Here is a 21855-nt window from a genome sequence, read left to right as displayed (position 1 = left end):
GCAGTGAACTGCATATCCGTCTTCATCTAAACACAGTTGAAACGGAATAAAAAGAAGATATGTAATGATCAAATATATTATTTAATGTTTGCTTTAATACATAGACCTGCATTCTGAATTTGATGCTTACATCATGTTACAAAATATTGGGTCAGTTTCACGTTTATCATTGTGTTATATCACCTTTTACTAGGAAGACAGGATTTATAATTAAGACTTATTCATCGCTAATATAGGACTTCAGCTGTCCAATCCAAGATTTTCTTGCCATGTGTGGTTAAGAATGTACGACACGGATCTGTACGACAGATCTGAACTTTAGCTTGTCCAGTCCGACAGCCAGGCTCTTCTACTTTAACACAGCTTGTTGCTGTCTTGCTGGAAACAGAGAGGAATGGATGGAAGGATACGCAGCTGTAAATTGCGTTCACTAAAAACTGTTTCCGTAACTGTATTCTGTGCTTGTGTGGTAATATCGTTCATAAAAATTTGTCAGTTTTTTTAGGCGCTGACACCTGAGGGATCCACGGTCACAGGCATTCATTATTATTTCATCTTTCCCCTCACATGCAGATATTTCACCAGCTTCTCTCAATCCTTTGATGATATTAGGGACTGCAGATGGTGAAATCCTTGAGGGTTTTTTTTTCATCCTGTGGCTTTTTAACAATTACTTGCCTGCAGAATTACATATTTACATATGGCACAAAAATTCTGACAAGCATATAACCCATTGACAAACATCAATGAAATTAACAATGGATAGCTTTTGTACTGTTTTCGGTTGAATTCATTTTTTTATCCGTCTTCAGTTGCTTATCCTCTTTGCGTGTCACGGGTTTCGCTGGAGCCTATCCCAACTGGTGACAGGCGAGAGGCGTTGCCAGTGCATCACAGGGCTGAAATGAACTTTTCAGTGTTTAGATAGATAGAAAGATGAAACAAAAAAAAAAGATTACTCAGGCGGGAAAAGGGATGAAAATGAGATGATGACCTCAAACTTGAGAAAACTAGGTCGAGGTCAAATTTCAACTTTTTTACACTCAGGACCCAAATAAGATAGAAAGACAAAGGAGAAGGCCAGTGTAAGTAAGACCATAAATCAAAGCTAGCGCTTTTATCTACCTATGCACTAGCCTTGATCTATGGTCAAAGCTATTGCATAGGTTTGACCTACCCTGAAAGGTCAAAGCTACACACTTGTCAGGTACTACTGTCAGGGTACCGTGACCCTGACGCGAGATGTTGCAGTCTCTGACTGCTTTGGTCCTTGTTTAAACGTTTGTTTGATCAAAATTATTTGTCCATTATATTTTGATTTAATTATTTATTAAAATAGGGCCAACAGTTACATGAATAGGATTACGTATTGGGTGAGGTCTGCTGAGTTTTTTAAAATCTCTTTGCCTTGCCACAACCCTCTTCTCAATTGCATGTTTTTGAATATACTCTCTCTGGCCGTGACTCGGTCCAAACAGGAAGCTGCTTTTGCATCTCTTTGAATTACTCTGCATTTTTCCTTTTAAGCTCTCCTCCTCTGAGTTACACTGATGCAGCCGTCTCCATGTTTTCTGCTGAAACATTCCAGTAATTTCCGAAAGACAGGCTTGAAAGAGGATTTACCGTGATTTATACAGCACATGCTGGAAGGATGTAATTGAGCTTTCTCGCAGTTCACTACTCTTCTAAATACCCTGTCACAGGGGCAATGGTAAGCTGTCTTGTGGTAGATTGTTTTGCACTGCTATAATCAGCATAACAGCCTACTATAGCATTTTCCACTGCAATGAGGACGTGTACAGTCTTTCTCATTCATTCATTCAGTGTGAGTGTGAGCTGGAATGACTGGTGGATAGAATCAGGGTCACTGAACTACATTCTGTCTGTCTGTCTGCCTGTCTATCTGTGTATCCATCTGTCTGTCTGTCTAAAGCAATTTAGACAGCGGTTTCACAGCGGTTTTCCTTCTGCCTCTTTCATTTTCTGAAAGTTAGCTTCATCGAAGAGTCAAGTTACACATCTATAAACATGTTTTCAGATCATCTCAGATGTTTCCGTGTTTGTGCTTTTATTTCATATGTCCACAAATACAAAAAACATTTATTTGATGTCTCAGCTGAAGGAAAAGTTGACAGACATGTGTCACGATCCGACATATCTATCCCCATCCTTCATTTAGACACAATACCAAAAACAGTTTAAACAATTCTATATGAGCGGTTGTATTGGATTTTTGGTCGTGGGCAGAATTTACCCAGAGTCCCCTGCTCTGAAGAAAAAGAGGGAGTCTGTGGCAATAATAATCCAGCTCATCAAACGCGCAGAGATGATCCAAGGCAGGGACATCAGATCCTGGCTAAGCCTTCAGTAACTCCCCCTCTCCCTCAGCTTTTCGAGAGGAGCCAAAGGAACGACAAGGAACAAGGAATTATGTTGTAGACTTGATTAAAAAGGTCTTACGTTTGGTAGATTTGAAAAAAGAAACCCTCAGGAACTAAACGTTAAAGAGACTTGGGGGTGTGATGAGTTAAATGTAGGTTTCTGAGGCCAACAGCCATCTTCTTTATGAATAGTAAAAACGGTATTAACATCCAACAATAGCCTTACAGGAAAATACTGTATTATACTATAGGTGAGCCTGAGTCTGGCCTCTGTATTCTTCCCTTTGACTTGATAATACCATTAACCATAAAATTGTTTTTACCACTTGCATGGTCAAGACGTCGGGGATTTTTCATTGTTCCACTTTAACATTCACACAAAACAGACATGATTTTAGTGTTATTCCCTTGTGTTTGTTCTGACAAACAGGTTTGTTTGTTTTTTATCCAAGTGACTCATGTTATTCACTGCCTGATGGTATTTTAAGAATTCATGTCTAGAAAGGTTTTTTTTATAGGTGTTTTGTTTTGCTATTTCTTCCCTCAGTGCTGCTACATGTTGGCAGTTTTCCACTGCTGCAGTCTTGGGATTAAATCCTTTACTCCATGCACACTATGGACTTACATAGAACGTAACGAGTAGAGTTAGTATTCAACATAATTAGCCATTAAACATTTACCATTTGTTGTTTTACCTCTCACGTGTATCATTCCTCTTTGAAGTATTTCTTTGGAAAAAAATTAAAAAATCATTTAGAAATACTAATTAGACTTTTCCCACAGTTGTTTACTCTAATTCTCACTTGACATTGTATTTTTTTCTGACCAGCAGTTTTTGTGTGTGTGTTTTTTTATGAAACAGTTATTAAAGAAAGAAAATATTATAATGGCCCATTTTAATTGGTCTCCAGGGAACAGGTTAGTAATGCCAGCCCACCCTAAAGTTAAAAGAGTGTTTTTTTGTTTTGTAATGGAGCAGTTGCAAATAATTATGATATTTCTACTTTGCACATTAGGGTTTGACAGTAATGTGTGATGTGCCAATGATTTCATGGTGTGTGTCCTCATTTTTGGCTCATAAAATACTTTTATGTCATGTTACACTTGACCCATTTAGTGGGTTAGCGGTCCTTTTTTTTTTTTTTTTTAAATTATTAGTCCTTTTTTTATCTTACCCTGATCACCACTTACAACAAAAGCTGTACGGGAAGCCGGTTACGGTTGGCTACTGTGCAGAGAATTTTGGCAAATTTGAAAAACAGAATACAGCGTCAATATGTAGATCAAGTTCACCATTGTGATTTCCATTGCATTAGCGTTAGCCAGGCCTTCGGTTATATTTCAGCATGTCTGTTAAGTGTCACAGCTGTATTTGTACATTTTAAATTGTTTGGGTTATTGCAAATGACTCAGTGAATCTATTTAGCAGTTGGGCACTGACAATAGAATTCAAATGAGGCCTATATTGTGCTCCACTGGACTGCTGCAAGCAAACAGCAATCCAAAAAAAAATGATGCAGTAGAGATTGCCCTTGTGTGCTCATCTCATTTCCTTTCCAAACAGTAACAAACACAAAAGCCACGGATGTTGGCGTTTTAGTGCTCTAAAATGGCAAGCAGTTGATGCTCCTTAAGTTGATTTTGCTGCAATGCTTCTTTGTCCCGCTGCTGCCTCGGAAAGGGTTACTGTGAGAGAATGTTTAGAATGAAGAGTCATTGTTTCAATTATATTCATGTAATTACATCTCTAAATTGGAATCTGTGTGTGTGTGTGTGTGTGTGTGTGTGTGTGTGTGCGTGCGTGCGTGCGTGCGTATGTGCGCGTGTGCGTGTGCTTGAATGTGTGTATGTGTGTGTGTCTGGGAGTTGGTGGTTGGTTAGTGTCAGAGGAAACTTGAACTGGAATCACACTATTCTTTTTTTAGTATTTTCACACTGACATTATGGGTATGTCCAACGTGTTTTAGCTAAAGGTCATTCCCTTCTTTATTATCATGACATGCTCATATCAGACCAAAGTGAGATCACCTGCCACAACGATTGGTGCAAGGCAGTTCAAACACAACAAATGAAAGCATCACCAGATTTATCTTCTGCAAAAGAAGTCTATTTTACAGATATGGTGAGGTCTGACGATGTACTGCACGGATGGGTCTTTTTGTAAAATGGTTAATGATAGCAACTGTGAATGCTTCGTAAATATGTTTAAACATCAGTTATCTATCTTTGGCTTACTACTAACATTTTAGTTACAGATAAGATTGACGTTGTTAACCAGTACTGATTCATAAGTGGCGAGTGATGAGAATACAGACATTCTTTGAATTCCTCAGAAATAAATGTGTATTGTCTTACGCAGACTAGCTGTCTTGCAGCTGATTACAACCATGATAACTTGAGACTGTATCTTTATTTAGTGTGAAGTGTAATATGCCTACAATTAAAAGAAAAAGAATACAAATAATGCAACCATATATTTGACAAGTTTGCAACTCCGTCCTCCACGCAGATAAATGCCCTGCTTCTGACCGGAGTAACGAGCATTCTTTCCAGCACAGACACGGAGAGGTACAACTATAAAGCATGTGGTACTGTGGAGTTCAGCGGAGCCGATTTTGCTGTGCAGACACAGGCATTGGCTGCAAATCCTCTTTATTTCCCAATAAATCCCCACGGCTGTGCACACCTTGTCAGGACGCCGGTTTAGGCATGTCAGCACTCCCTTATGGAGCCGCGAGCAGAGCTGTGCTGGCAGTATGGACAGTAGCCTCATTACAGACATAATCAGATTGTACTTATTTGAAGTGTCAGGCCCCAGAGGTTGGCTTTCATTGAGTATTTTTTTTTCTAAGCACCTTGGACTACAATTGCATATGTACGAAGTGTGGATGGCCTTTGGGGATCACATTTCTGATCCTAGGTATACTGGATCACTGAATGACAACCTAATCTAAGAGAGGAATGATAGTAATGACAATATGACACTTTATCAAGAAAATGTGTTCTTGTTGAGGTCAGAGATAAGGGCAAGATACAGATCAGCACTTCAGCAGCTTATACCTACTTTCTCACTCTGTTATCACAATGTAGTAAGTGGACAAAATACCATGAACACCTGTTACCAGAATGCAACAGTCCATGTTATGCTGTTTCTGTTAGAGCAACATAATGTTGCTGGAAAACAGGAATGCATCCTGAAAATTTATGGTCCATAAAATTGGGAGACTCGTAGGTGACAGCTTCAGGGTAGCACTATCCATGAGACTGGACATCAACTGGTCCCAGTTGTTTCTGTGTTTGAATGGGTGACTGGGTGAGAAATCCTACAAATTCATCCAATCTTCAAAAAACACAAAATCCATTGAGTGAGCTGAAACTGGACACAATTTACAAAAATATTCTAATTGAAGCATCAGGGATTAGGGCATTCTAATATACAGTATAGTCCCCACAGGTCACAAATTTAAAAAAGGATTATCCCATAACAAAGTATTTATCACCCTTTTAGACCCTTCAAGTATAAATCTTGCAGATGGCACAGCAATGCAGATAGTAACAAAGGTCGATGACGTTAATGACATCATCAGAGGCTGTTTTAAATCTGGCTTTTTCCTGAACAGTCCACATTATATTGTGGTTAGATTATTTTACTGTAGCCTTAAAACCTCTGTATTGCATCACATTACATTGAATAATATTTCTCATTGTTTCTGCCATTGGCTAAAGCAGCACAACAAAATAAATGAAGATGAACACAACAGCAAAGTTTACTGAACGCAAAACCATGTTACTGCTAGCTTGCATTAAATGGTGAGCTCTAACAGAAAAAAAACTTGTTTGGTCATGAAATTAATGTAAACAACATTTTATTCAACCAACCATAACTGTGGGTCCTGCAGGTGATTTTGTGGACATTTTTGTGATATTCTCAATGCTCGCTCTGCACAAATTTTCCACCTGTTAATAATAAAATAAAAGTGTCCCTTGCTGTGAAGAGGCGGTCGAGACCCTGCATGTTTCCTTGTGGATGTGTCAAACAGAAGACAGCGGGGTGCAAGGTGAAGGCAGGAAGGTGTGGGAGGTGCGGGAGAGGGGAGGTGACAGGGCCATGCACAGGCCATTTACTGGGGGAGTCTTCATCAGCATGTAGCATGAGCTTCTCCACATCCAAGGGGAATTAGCTGTGCAATGTGACATCCCTGATACAGTAAACAAACTACACCTTGCTGCACACACAGACGCACAAGACCAGCTGGCATTTTTATTAGCTGATTTAATTGCATTTCTTTCTTCAAGATGTCCTCAGCAAACCAGCTTAAGTCCAGCAAGAATGTTTTTAGTTGGAGGCCCCTCATCTTGACTTATTAAACCCTCACTGTGTTGATAAATGCTGCACCCTCCACTTGTCTTTCATCAAAATCCTTCAAGTTCAGAGCATGACTAGTGAGATTGATGGAAAATTGAGCTGCTCTCTCATGCAGCAAAGAACAGTGTGGCCATTCCTCCGCCTGCCACTCCTCTATCAGTCCAAATGTTCCCAGATATAGCCTATTTATAAACGCATCTGAACTATTCTGAGACTGGAAATTTAAAGGCTTCAAATCTTGCCTTGTTCTTCTGTGCTGCTTGGATAAATCTGGCTAAATGCTAGACAGTGATCACTGACACCTGAGGCAGTCACATATTTCTCTGCATGGGGACACAGCTGCCAATTTATCTCCAGACTTGTGTCTATTTCTGATGATTGAGCTCTGTAACATCCAGAAATGGCCTCTTAAATCACAATGTCTTTTACAGTGTGTGAAGTCTCAATGAAATTTTGGATTGTTCCATGGTGAAATAACTATTCTAAAAAATGTTTCAGCATCACTCGGTCAAGAGACTCGGGCAGCCTTTCAGTCATATGAAACACTGAAAATGTTCATATAATGAGTCGGGTTCAACAGGGTAACGCCACAAAAGAATGGCTCGTAACATAGAGAGATATCACATTTTATTTTGAAAATGTTCAGGGGTTTTTTTGTTGTTTATTTTTTTACTATTACCCAACGTGTGTTTCAATATTTTTGGCAGATTCTCTGTCTGTAACAAGACTTGGATGGAAGGGTCGATAAGACTACCATCAAGACTAAAGACGAGGGAGTCAGTTTCTCAATACTAATCATAGACATAATCCCTATAAAAATCATAATATGTCATTTCTGCAAATTGCGTCTGTATAGCTTACTCAAACAAAATAAAATGTGATAATCTGGGCTCTTGGGAGGATTCTTGCTACTTTATGACAGCCAGATTAGTTGTTTTATTCTGTTTCCAGATTATGAAAAGATAGTAATGTAGATGGACATGGTATCTTTTCATTCATTTGTTGGGAAGGAAGTCAGTAAGTACACATCCCCAAATGTTTAAGTGAAATATCTTCAAATGGATATTGAATTACTATTTGTTGCTTGGTATTTGTTATGGAGAAGGCGTAAGACAGTTTACCCAGAGAGGAACTTTGGTCTGAAGTGGCAGAGAGGCACATTTGATTATTACAGGAACTGTACGGGGGCAGCAAAACAGTAGTGAGGTGCTGCAGGTGAGATAGAGGAGTTCAAGGTGGGACTGATCAGGGATCAGCTCTGAACCCCTTCCTGTTTGCAGTGGTGATGGATTGGCTTACAGATTAAGTTGGACTGGAATCTCCATGGACCATGATGTTCGCCATTGGGTTTTGCAGTAATAGCAGGGTGCAGGTGGAGGAACATTTAAAAAGGTAGCAGCTTTAGAGAGGAGAGGAATTATGATTAGCTGAGGAAAAACAATATTTGTGCATAAATGACAGTAGTGGAAAAGGAGGAGTGAGGCTACAGGGAGAAGAAATAGTGATGTTGAAGGGCTTTAAATACTTGGGGTCAACAGTCCAAAGCAATGTGAGTGTGGTAAAGAGGTGAATAAACTGATCCAACGAGCTGGAATGGGTGGAGGACAGTCAGGTTTCTGATGTGACAAGAGAGTCTCTACTATAAAGAATGACAAAGTTTATAAGACAGCGATGAGACCATGATGGATGGATTAGAGGAAGTACCGCTGAAAAGAAAACAGGAAGCCAATGTGTTAGGTGGTGTAAATGAAGATGTTGAGGTTCTCTCTAGGAGTGACCAGGTTGGATAGGATCAGAAATTACTTCATCAGAGGAACAGCCAAGATGAGATTTTATGGAGACAGCGTTACAGAGAGCAGACCTCATTGGTTTGGACATGTCCAGAGAAGAGATTGTGAGTATGTTGGTGAAAGGGTGTTGAGGATAGACCTACCAGGCAAGAGGAAGACCAGAGAGAAGATGGACGGACGTGGGGAGGGAAGACATGGGACAGCTGGTGTTAGAAAGGAGGATGCAGAACATAGGCTGGAAAAGAATAATATACTGTGGTGACCCCCAACTGGACAAGCTGAAAGGAGATGGAGGCTTGGTATTTTGGCATCATTTGGAATGGAGACACCTTCCATGAAGCTGGACAGGAAATAACTGCAGAATAACTGAATAAATAATAGATTTTAGCTGCTGAATTAACAAACACATTGACATTGTAAGAAATAACTACATGTGATGTGATGTCAGATTCCAAACTGAGAACCATTCACATCTTCCATGCACGTTTGCATCACCACATATTGAGAGCAAACAAAGCAGTTTGGTTTACATTTTCCACTTTTTTTATGGCCATAGTTTACAGTGTGTCTTAAATTTGTCTGAAGACATACACATTTTGACTTAGTGAGTTTGCAGATCATGAATTATTTAAGAACATTTTCCTGTTTTCAGACTCCAGAGCTGGTGAAGGAACGCCACAGAAAATTGATCATGCCGTCATCGGAGGAGTTGTCGCCGTGGTCATGTTCGCCATCCTCTGCGCACTCATCGTTCTTGGTCGATACTTTGCCAGACACAAAGGTAAAACCCAGTTTGGTGCAATCTGACTAAAATGCACAAGAGGATGAGATATTTGGTTAATGTTTTAAAAAAAAACTTTTTTTAGGAACTTACTTTACACATGAAGCCAAAGGAGCAGATGATGCGGCGGATGCGGACACGGCCATCATCAATGCAGAAGGGGGACACAACAACACAGACGAGAAGAAGGAGTACTACATCTGAAGCGGATGGGCCAGGAGTGATGGGTGGGGATGCTGATGGTGGTTGTGCTGTGGGAGCATTATGTCCAACTCCAATGGTTACGAGAAGGTGTGGGGCTAGGAGGGCAACATTTAAAAAGAAATGGAAGAAATTGAGATTAGGACTGGCATGGTCAAGTCATAAGAGGAGGTGTTGCCGAATCTCCTGTCCGACCCTTCCTGCACTGCTGGGGCCTATTCTGTACAGTTTATTTTACAGACTATTTTGTGCCTTGTCCTTTATTTTTGTTTGTTTTTTGTTGTTTTTTTCCCCCTTTTACATTTATTGGATTGAAGTTTTTAAACGTACCCCACCAAATACTCTGTTGCTTTTGGCTTTCTGAGGAGATTAAATGAGTCTGGTGTTTGTCTGTGTTCACAGCAAGCTTTTTAGCTCACAATCTATGGAGCCCGGTCAGCCAATTTTTTTTTAGTAATCTATAGTGTTTAGTAACTGGAAAATGGTGTCAACACATTTCTGCCCGCTGGGTCCAGCAGTCCCCAGAAAATTCATCACAAATCCGACAAGCGCAGAGGTTTGATTGGTTTTGACATTTTTAAGTGCAGATCGAGGTCAGGTTCACTGTGTTGATTACTAATGTAACAGTTGTGAGTAATCATGCTTATCATAGAGTGTTCTTGTTCTTGAAGTGAAGTGGCAGGTAACAATAATTTCAAAACAAACTGTAAAGTAGAACTGGTCCTTTGTTAGTGTCAAGAAAACAAATGATGATTAGTAAATGTGATCTTCTTCTCCTTTTGGCTTTTCCCTTCAGGGGTCGCCACAGCGAATCAGTTGCCTCCATCAAACCCTGTCTTCTGCATCCTCTTCTCTCACACCAACTACCTTCATGTCCTCTTTCACTATCGGTTTGGGATTTGATTAGGGTGCTGTCTCGTTCAAGACATCCTGAAAGCTGTATTATGCCATTAAATAGAATCAAACGTTACTCAGATAAAATCAGAACCTGTTATTCTCTTTTTAAAAAGTGTCACTTCCAGCCCGCTGCTGGCTAAAGCCTGATGCTCATTCTGCTGAAGTCTCACTCAGACAGTAAGTAAGTGTTTCCTAAAAATATCAAACAATAATTTTAGTAACTATTTTTGTAACAACCTTTTATTTAGCATCCATGAGATGGATGGAAAAAAGTATGGCAGAAACAGTCTGATAATTATGAAGAAAAAAAGGCTTTCTATATGACGGTATTTGGGTCAGACTTGACTTTGACTGCCCTGTATCTCCTAGATGTCTGCTCCTGCTCTGGACCAGACAAACAAATATTTTCCTCTTGGATACACAAGTACAAGCTCTTCTATTTAAAATATAATTACTGTTACACATGTCTGTTTGATCAGACTTTTTTGATTTCCTGTTTTGTTTCCAGATAATGAAGCATCAGACGTAGAAAATTTCAGCGCTCTCCGTTTCACACAGGATTCCAGCTCTCCGTTTGTTTTTTGTGTTCTGTCATAATTTGACATGTACAGGTATATCTCACCCTACGTTGTTAATTGGGTCCAGGAGACACGACTGAAAATGAAAAACGGTGTAAGTCGAATTAACTTAACAGAAATCATTTTAACCGAAAATAACCATTCCCAGATTTGTACTGTACTTTATTAATGGATGCATTTTCAATAATATTTGGGTTAATTCAAATCTATTTTAAGCATACAAACAAATTTACTTTTTTAACATAGTACATAAAAAATCTAAATTTACTTGCAATTTACCATACAACTTGGCTTGTGACCGAATAATAAAATGAAAGCCTTTTTTTATAAAAGACATACAGGAATCATTGTTATTTTTAAGTTGAGTAAAATTACGTAAACATGATTTTTGTTTTTCGACGGATTTTTTTTTCAACCAACGATAATGTAGAACAACCTAACTCAAAACAGCATAAGCTGAGTTATACCTGTACTAGTTTTTTGTTGGTATTGTTTTTTTTGGAGCTGCATTCATCTAAAAAAAAAATCATACAAAAACAAAAACCAAAATGTATTTTAGAAAACAGATTCCAGCGCAGGTCATCTGGGTGAGAGTCGACAGCCGTGACCTTTACCACAGAGTACATGATAGTGTTCATTGACTGAAGGAAGGATTTATATTGTCTTCAACATTTCATGGACGCTGCAGTCATGCCAGGCCCTTTAATGATAGAGGTTAATAACAGGCCCATTTTTCCACATTAAGCTTTTGCTTTATTGACCTCTGCAGTAGCTCTCATTTCTACTGGTTTATATCTACTCATATATCTGGAACAGTAACACATAGCTTGCTGTGTTCCTGCCCCAAACCTTCACATTTCTTGTAAATCAATGGTAAAGAAGGGTTAAAAAAAAATCCAAACAAATTTATCAGAGTTAATGGTTTCCATGGGATCTATTTGGAATAGTGAACACCATGGCAGTAAGTGTTTAAATATATTTAGAGAAAAAAAAAGTTATGCTTATGCATTATTTGAGGACAGGAATTAGAGATGCAATAAAGGTTTCTGATATGATATAAACATTCAACCCGTCTGTAAAGTACCTAAAGATAGAATTTTTCATGCTCTCCTACCTCCCATGTGGTTAACAATAGACCAAATATAATCATATTTTATTATTATACTGTAGTGATATAATAAAATGACTTTCCATAAATGCAGTAAATACTCCTCACATATAGCAAAGTAAAAATGCTCTTCTCCAAATGACAGACTTGTTTTTGATCTCATATTAAAAAAAAAAAATATCTACCATTTAATTAAAATGTTATGAAGATTTCTCTTATTTAATTTCCTAAGTTTTTTAAGTTTCTTAATTATTTGTTGTATTTTTACATTAAAGGAGCAAATGTCATGGTTTCAAAGGCAGAGTTTGAATCAGATACTTTTTAAAAATACAAAACACCAGTAGCAAACATTAATATGAAAATCCCTACTATTTCATTTAGGAGTAAAGGGACATTCACTCACTGCAAAACATGAATCAGTTATATTTCCACACGTTTTTTAAGACATTTTACCTTTGTGCTGTCTTTGATAAACTTGCAAAGGCTCTTGGCCCTAGAAGTTATTAAAGATCTGCTTTAGACTTGGTTTGGTAATTATCATTTTCTTCCCATCATACTGCAGCCTCAAACCTTCTGAAGGAGTTGTGTCTACTTTTATATAATTTTTTTTTTCACCAACATTAATCAGAAAATGCTACACTCAGACGGAAGCTGCAGATAGCGGCTTGTGCATGCTTCATGCCTGTCACTCTGTCATGGCAAAAGAGTGAAACCTGTTTGCTAATTAGTGAGGGATTTCATTGTATTGCCTGAATGAGAAAAAAAAATCTCTAAATGTATTATGATAGAGTTAACCACTGCCTTAAACCCACGTCTTGACACTTATCATTATGAAGGAAAAGACTGAAGGACATAATTTAGTGCCTTCTTTGATTTTGAGGCATATGGTTAGTATCATACAATATCCTCATGTACACTCTGATCGTATATCTTGTATATATCTGTCCTTTCTGACTTGCAGGGCCAATACTGATACACATTGTCTGTATTCACAAACCATAGACTTGCATCACAGTTACAACCTGGATCATAAAAAAAAAAACAGCCTGGAGTGAGGTTGATGTTAAAAAAGAATGTTCTTCTTTGTTATTCAGGGGGCTGTGGTAGCGTCCACTGACTACAATGTCATTTGCCAGGATGTAGTATTTATTGTCCTGTTTACTGATCTCAAAACAAATTCAATTTGCTTTGCTTCTTTTGTTATTTATTCGGATATCTTCACGGACAAGGCTTGAAATAAAGAAGAATGACTAATGAAGCTATAATTAGAACACTAATGAGTGTTTGTTTCTGGATTTGATAGTTTTACAGTCATGAAAATCATCACATGCATGACAGTTTCTAGATTAAGGATCAACATTTGTCTTAAATGGTTATGAGTTAGCCGCTGCTTTTAAATCAAGGAAAACAAAATAATTATTTGATCCAATTTCAGATTTGTTTTAAATATATGATTTTTAGTATGTGTTCACTCTCTCAGGTTCACGAGTGTCAGTAGTTATGTTTTTTTTTTTGCATCTCAGGTAGAATGCAAATTTAAGGCCCCTATTATATACTGCAGTACAACAGTCATTCCAGAAGTGAAGAAATCACAAGATGTACATGTTTCTTCTTATTTGTACATGTTTATGTGTTCTTAATATGATGCGCTGTTACAGTAAATGTTCACTATTATTTTGCATAGACTTAGTTGACAAAGAACAAAAAACTAGATTTGTTAAGCAGACAAAAATGTTGTATAGTCAGTATCAACAAGACCACAACTACGTATATTCATGAAACTTCTCCTTCTTCCACTGCAACACTTTGCTTAAACAGTATTGGTTATTTAGTAATTATAGGATGTGAACACACCCCATCAGTCAGGCAAATGATCATCCAGACCATTCATGTATACATTTTCATAAATTAAATGATGGTGTATTTACTGTGACATTTTATGAATGGTGTGTAACATGTCTTTGATATTTGGATGAAGCCCATGTTTAAAGCCTGGGGAGGGAAGAGGGAGGGAGGGAGGTGGGTTTGTTTGTTTTATTTGCCTGAAGTGGTTGTTTTTTTGTTGTTGTTGAGTTTTAAATTTCTCTCTGTACCCAGGTGACATTCTTTCTTTTGTGTAGTGAAGAGGATGTTTCTCATATGACCATGCATATTTTGTATTGGTTCATCAACATTTTTACAAAAGAAAAAAAAATCAGAAGAGTACTTGTCTTAATAAAAAGAAATGAATGTTTGAAGTGTTGTGATTTGATGGTAAACATATTTTTCTCTTGCTCGAAGATGCAGACAGCAGGATTTTTAACTGATATTTGTTGTCGTGTTCACTCCGACTGTTCAACATGCTGAATACATTAGCCGGATTGAACGCGCTCGCTTCATCCTGAGCTGTTGATACTTGTCAAATACCTAAAGAAGAAGCATCCACCAAATATCTTGGTGGGGAGGAAAAAAAAAATACTGTACCAGCATCTACTTAATGTGGAGGAACCGCAGCAGCAGCAGCAGCATCAATCTGAGCTCCCATCAGTGACTGACACGTGTGCTGAGGTACGGATAGAGGGGGAAGCACTTTAAATGACAACATGACTGACATCCACAGGCGCCATGGCTCCTGGTGAAGCATTTGGAGAGCAAGACCTAGTTCATAACCATAAAGGAACGCTGTCATCAATTAATTAAATAAATTTGTCAGTGCCACCATTTCCCATTCTTTATCCCAGGTAAAGGTCAATGACATTATTCAAACTTTAATAGGAATAATGTAACCTTAGAAACCAGCCACATTTCTCCCTTACTTATACCATAATTAAACTATAATGTCTCCATCCAGAAACATAAACCTGCCTGTAGACTTTTTGTTGCTGTTTTTTTTTTCAACTTAAAATTATGTGCAAGCATTTCCATACCAGCTGTCAGGGCGTTGTGTGAGCATGAAAGTAAGGAGGTGATGTTTCAGTTAGTGCTACTAATCCTATTTAAATGTTCAATTTTAATTTGGAATGACATGGTTAAGTGTAATTAACACAATGGGAAAGCTGAGAGTGAATGAATGTCTGAGCATGGCTTGTTTAGTTGGCTAATTTATTGATTGAGATTGATGGCATGCAGCACTTGGCTTGGCTGAGGTATAATTAAATGATGTGGGAATAAATAGTGGGTGAACAAAGGCAAACGCAACAGGGTTCATCTGCACACTTGTCTGCACTATGTGACTCTTGTAAAGCACAAAAACATAAAAGGACTGGTTTTATTTTATTTTCACTGCTAACACAAATAAATCACTCTAATAGGGTGCTTTGTGCAATTTATATCTGCAATTTTACTCCTTGTAGCTGAGCAGTGTTTTGTTATACAGCATGATTCACCTCATGATTTCGATAATTTAACATAAAAGCTTAATTTGCCTCTACCTGAAGTTGAAAATGTACAATAACATCTGATGAAGGAGTTTATATAACAGCTCTAAGGCTAAATCTCTAAGTTTCTCTCTTTCAACAAATGGAAAATGGTGATGAAAACATGAAAACGTGCTCTGCAAAATTAATTGGTCACTATATATATATATACCATGGTATACTGTACTGACTTTACTCTTATCATCATATTCAGAGTGCTATGAAACATGTTAAAGTGTAGCCATAGCAGAGTGACGGATTATATGGATCCAGGTCGATGGAACATCATGGAAATAATTCTTACTTTTCCTGCTTCTTTGAATGAAAAGACGACCTTGTCTTTTAGGAGTAATGCTTGTATTCTCTACCAAAATATTAGATTTCACATTATATGAACATTTTATTACTCTGTATCGAAGCTTTTCACTGGTTTGTGTAAAAGGCTTTCAAAATGCTGCAATTCAACATGCAATACAACCGTGTGGAAGCTTTTCAATCATTTTCAGGGGAACTTTTCAGTGAAGCACAAAAACCTTTTTTCCTGCTGAGGATGTGACGCTCTCAATACGTGTCCTGCATGTTCTGCAAGAAGAAAGTATGTGAAAATAAAAAAAAACATATTGGATTTATCAGCACATGTTTTTATTATTTGTTTATTCCTTTGTTACGTATTGTCATTGTATACATTTCATTTCATGTAACTTAACTTGAACTCACCACAATCTGTATAAAGCATTTGAAAAGCTTAATATTTCAACTATTAGTCTGCTGTTTAATGCTATTTCCCATTTGTGTGTTACATTTAGCAAATAATCAAAATCACTGATACTGTTTGGATTACATTTGCCCCCTGGCAACTGCAGAAATAAATACTCCACTAAATACCCCACAAGGTAGATAAAAGCTTCCACTTCATATGTGTTAGAAGTCTTGTCTTCACATTAAACATGTTCTATCTATCACTGCTGTACGAAGTCAAAGTCAGCTTTATTGTCAAGTGTACCATATATGCACGACATACAGCACAGATGAAATTGCAGTTCTCTCTGACCCACGGTAAACAGGCAGTACAACAGGTAGTACAACCGGTTGTACAACAGGCAGTACAATAGGCAGTACAACACAGGCAGTACAGCAGGCAGTACAACATGCAGTACAACACAGGCGGTACAACAGGCAGTACAACATGCAGTACAACACAGGCGGTACAACAGGCAGTACAACACGAAGTATTAGACGAAACACAAGGGATGGTTAACATCTCTGTACACTCCTTAATCCTGCAGGGGAAGTGACGTGTGCGTAGTCCCTGAGTTGATGGGGGGAGAGAGAGAGATAAGTAGTCAGGTGCTGGGGGGAGGGCAGGCAGTGTGAGGGTAGAGTTCAAGGCTATGGCAGGGGGCAGAGGAGGGAGGGAGTTGAGCCTCCTGACCACCTGGTGAAAGAAACTGTCCTTGAGCCTGCTGGTTCTGGCCCGCAGACTCTGCAGTCTCCTACCTGATGGCAGCAGGCTGAAAAGGCTGTGAGAGGGGCGGGTGGGATCACCTGCAATGCTGATGGCTTTGCGGGTGAGGCGGGTGTTATAAATGTCTGTAAGGGAAGGGAGAGAGACACCAGTGATCTTTTCAGCTGCTCTCACAATGCGCTGCAGGGTCTTACGGCAGGAAACGGTGCAGGCGCCGTACCACCCTGTGATGCAGCTGGTTAAGATACTATGATTATGTTGCAATGATGATCGATCTGGTAACATACTGTATGTTAAAAAAACACAGATTCTATGTCCATTTGGCAATAACATTAAAATGTGCTAAAATGAGGGGAATGATGCACAGGAGTTTGTGTGTGTGTACGTGCATGCGTAAGTGCGGGAGTGCGTGCGTGCATGCGTTCGTGTGTGTGTGTGTGTGTGTGTGTGTGTGTGTGTGTGTGTGTGTGTGTGTGTGTGTGTGTGTGTGTGCGTGGAGACAGCAGATTGTGTTTAAAGGTGAGTAAAGCATGTGAAAACACGCATCAAAACTTATTCAGACAAGGGAGGAACAAAAAAGCTCAAAACACATTTCCATTTCAATAAATTCAAGCCGCGCATAGTTAGAGAAAACATCACATGACTTCTATCGCATGTTCATACTCTCTTCCATATAACTATTCACGTTGCAAGGAAAATGCCAAGTGATAATCCATGAAAAATAAGAGCTAATTGTCTCAAACAATGATGAAGGACAACAACAAGAAGCCTCTGATAACCACAACACAGTTGTCTCAGACTGCTACAGTATGACCTAGAGAAATCTACATTAATTAAATCACACACAACCAGTGTGTTAATCCTGTGTGAAAGTGTCAGGGAGAGGAGATATGTGTTTCTGGGATGAGTGACTCCAATATGCACTATAGGCTGATCAGAGTTTGATATTTACCAGATGGAGGAAATGTTCATGTTAGACCCTTTAAGTGTGATGAATTCATAAATTCAGTGAAAATATGTGTTTGTCTTACATTTTCCCACCCAACAACAAAAAAAGTCTTGCACACAAGAAATCCACAACTATCTTAAGCAGCATCCTCTGAAGTTCCCTCAACCACATCTCAAGGTGACTCCATTCTGCAGGAGTGAACAACAGGTTCTGCAAAATTCGCATGAATGTTCCACTTCATAGCCACCACCCAGATACAAAACTGCAATCTTTTCCTATTACCTTCTGTTCCCCTCTTATCTTTTATTCTGCCATATTGGTATCTAATCTCCCTATCATATTTAGCATTGTTGATACATGATTAATATTCATTTAAAGTAGATTTTTAATTTGAAACAATTTGCGATTATCTTCTTTGAGATAACTACAAAAATGCTATTGTTGCTTTACAGGTCTATTTAGTCATCCATCTTAGTTCTGATGCACTAGGAAGCCTTGATGGATGTTCCCTTCCACATGTTCTATCTCTGTGTTTCTGTTTTATGCAAATGAAAGTGGTCTATTTTTGTGGGAAGATTTCATAACAAAAAAAAAATCTGTACACAACCTGGAAGTCACAGGGAGCATAATGGAGTCCGTGAGTTGCTGCAGGAACATTGCCACCTCAATAATTTATCACAGTGAGTCTATTTTCACTCATTAAATTAATCAGTTAGGTAATTAAAAGTTACATGTTTTAATTAAATTGGCACTGAATTCAAACACTGGGAAAGAAGGCATCATGGGATGAAGTTCGTCAGCTTGAATGAGCTTGAACTTAATTTCAATTAAATTTAGGAAGATGTGCATGAGTTAGAAACATTATCTTTTTCATGCTCTCTAACCGTTACTGTCGCTCTCTTTTGAAATAAGAGCTGGAGATAGAAACACAATGCATTCCCTTACAAAGAAAGTAATGACTAATGAAACACACAGGTGATTAAAGAAAATAATCTAAGGCCCAAACCAAGTCAAATAACAGGTATCTCCGTTGTGCAACTGCGTGAAGATTAGAAACTATTGTGCTCTTAAACAAGTTTGTCAGGACTATTGTCAACGTCAGCTGATCGCGCAATCAGTTGTTCGTCTAACTTTGTGAAAAGTGTTGTCATGTTGAAATGAGCTAAAAAAAACCCGATGAGGAATATTCCTTCTGAGGAATAAGGATTTAACAGGAAGATACAAGTATCATTAGAATATATACAGTAAACAAAATGATAAATGATGCATACAATACCCAATCAAATGGAATTTCTGTACCTGCTCTGTGGCACTAAAGCAGGATGATGCAGCGACACAACAAGAGGTTTTTCAGGTCAGACGGTGAATATCATGAACAAATATGAGGTGTGTGGCTGATGGTTGAGTTTTATTTTATTATATTTGAAGTTCTATAGTAAACACAGTGGTACAATATAAAAATTTATTCATAATTCATGGAACAGTTTAAGCATCCTTGTTCTTGAATGAAAAAATTGCAAATATGTCAATATGTATTCAAATATGTTTTTTTGAAGGAGTCTAAGTCATATATAAGTGTATAGGGCAATAACAACGCAATAAGTCACTTCTTGTCATTGATGGAATATTTATTGCCCACCATTAATGTTATTTAATGTGCCACTAGTGTGTATCTACTGTATAACTTACATAAATCTCCCTCTGTTCAAACAGTGGAGTGCTCTCCTCGCATGATCAACATGTTCTTGTCTGTTCAGTGGTACTTTTTGCCCGGTTAATGTTCCACCCCTTTTCTATCTGGCACAAAGCATAATGGACACACTCTCTGGCTCAAGGGTGGTCCACAAGATTTTCAGCTGGTCCATTGGACATGTAATTTAGAGGTAACTTAAATAAGATCAAATAAAGTGATCAAACCAGTTAATCTACTCTGCAAAGATAGACTATGAACTTTAAGTTTCAGCACTTTTTATCATTATTAACATAATTTAGGATGCAGTGTAATCAATGTTTTATGATTCAGAGTTTGTATGTTCTCCTCGTGTCTGTGCGGGCTCTTTTCAGGTTCAAAAACATGCAGTTTAGGTAAATTGGTCACACCAAATTTTCCAAGTGTGAGTGTGTGCATGTTTCTTTGTCTTTCATGTGGCTGGCGCCTTGTCTGAGGTGTACCCCAACTTTAACCCTTAGCCAGCTGGGCTAGGCTTCAGCAGCCCGTGACCAGCAAGGTGGATAAGTGACAGAAAGCAAAACGGATGAATGGATTCAGAGCATTAGACGTGTTATTTTTAAAGTTATGAGACAAAATAATATGTAATTATGGCTAAATAAAGTGAATTAAGTTAACGCCTGTCTTAACCAAGCATTGGTGCAGACTATTGTTATTTATCCAAGACCCAGTCACTGTATTTCAGCTTTACATGCCAGCACAGATGAAGAACTATTGAGTATAGAGGGCTGCAGACAAATATGGAGAACTACTTGGTATTAAATTCATTTGTTCAGCTGTGCAAAGGATTAAGTTTTTTCTTGGTAAAACAATGCTGAGCAGAGCTATTAGTTTGTCAGTTAGTATGTGTGAACACCTCTCCACATCCACACTGAGTTTTACACGTTCAACACATTCACACGGCTCAGATTGTACAAGAAGCCACAACGTGATGAGAAAAGTTGTCATCTAAAAATTACTGTTGTGCTATCACTGGTTATTAATTTTAATACATTAGAGCTTGTGCCTGAGATGTAGTAAGTACCCAGTATGAGTGAACTCTTACCATGTCATTGTGATGCGAACAAAAGAAAGCTGAGCAACTGAGACAAGAAAAAAGTGTACAAAAATGAACAAAAGAGACAAGTTAATGGAAATGAGATGGAACTTACTTACCCTACAATGTTTAATTAATGTTGAGGAGCAGATGTAGCACCAAGAATATTATGTTTCTCATAGAATATTATTTTTGGATTTGAGTGCATACAACAAATGTGAACAACATCCTCCAAAATTACTTCCAAACACATCATTATCCCCTTTGAGTCCGACGCTTCCTGCTTTCTGTAAGGATTTGAATGAACTCCTAATAAAGCATTATGAAAAAAGTTAAGTGAACTCACCACCAACTTCATTTTTGTCATTGAAACTATAAAGGACTGTTAACCTTCAAGCAAAAAAGTTTAACAGTTGATGACAGACCAAAAAATGTTTTTCAAGAAAATTCCCACCTTTACCTGGTGGCTTGATTGATTTTTTTTTTTTTTTTCAATTTATAAAGGGCATTTCAGAAAGATAAATGATATCTGATTGAGTTTTGTTTCTTAAAGCAGAAATTAAATTGGAGTCTTAGATATATAAATTAAAAACTTGAAATTACAGAAATTGGAGCCTCGAGCAAGTGAGGCTTTCTGTTGTGGCCAGTTAAATGACTGCATGGGATAATTGCTTTTCTGCTCAGTTAGAACTGTCTCCTCTAACATATAATTTTCATACCTGGAGAGTCTTGCGTCTGCTTTTTAACCAGTCTGGCCAGCTGTTTATTTGTACATGTGGTCCACCTGTAGCGGTGGTGTGGCATAATCAACCTTTGAGAACCAGGTGTGGTTCAGACCTAAATGCAGTACACCAGAGCAGAAGTTCACATTCATAGTTGAATAAGCAAAATTCCTACAACAGGTTGTTAGATGATCAGTAAGGAACAGACAAACAGGCAAAAACTAGCAAAATTACAAAGAAGTCCAAGAAAAGGTCCGAGCTGAGCTGAATTTAAGTTGGGTGGGGCCTGATCGGAGATGGGTGGCTGCAGCAACACGAATGACAGGAATGAATGGATTGAGTGGGAGTGAAAATAGGAAAAAGGACAGGAGGCAACACTGGAACTGGGACCATGACAGCTTGGTGAGATTATTCAACTGGTGGCTACCTTTTGAACCAACATGATGCTTTGTATGAT

At 38.2% G+C, this 21855-nt stretch overlaps 1 protein-coding gene across 2 annotated transcripts in view; it reads left to right on the top strand.

Annotated features, from left to right (window-relative positions):
• cadm1b (cell adhesion molecule 1b) overlaps nucleotides 1-14303 on the top strand; it is a 162660-nt gene extending 148357 nt beyond the window's left edge. Inside the window, exons 10-12 of one of the 2 annotated variants that reach the window (XM_068318288.1) lie at nucleotides 9190-9318; nucleotides 9404-9545; nucleotides 10316-14303. In XM_068318288.1, coding sequence (XP_068174389.1) covers nucleotides 9190-9318; nucleotides 9404-9522 — 248 coding nt within the window. In that variant the 3' untranslated portion in view covers nucleotides 9523-9545; nucleotides 10316-14303. Of the gene's footprint in view, nucleotides 1-9189; nucleotides 9319-9403 lie in introns of both variants that reach the window. The other variant, XM_068318289.1, reaches the window with a different exon arrangement.
• The last annotated feature ends 7552 nt before the right edge of the window (nucleotides 14304-21855 follow it).

This window comes from Antennarius striatus, chromosome 6 (assembly GCF_040054535.1).
Source record: "Antennarius striatus isolate MH-2024 chromosome 6, ASM4005453v1, whole genome shotgun sequence".
Taxonomy (NCBI): Eukaryota; Metazoa; Chordata; class Actinopteri; order Lophiiformes; family Antennariidae; genus Antennarius; species Antennarius striatus.
The sequence above is the reverse complement of the archived record's forward strand: the minus strand, read 5'-3'. Positions and strand labels throughout refer to the sequence as shown.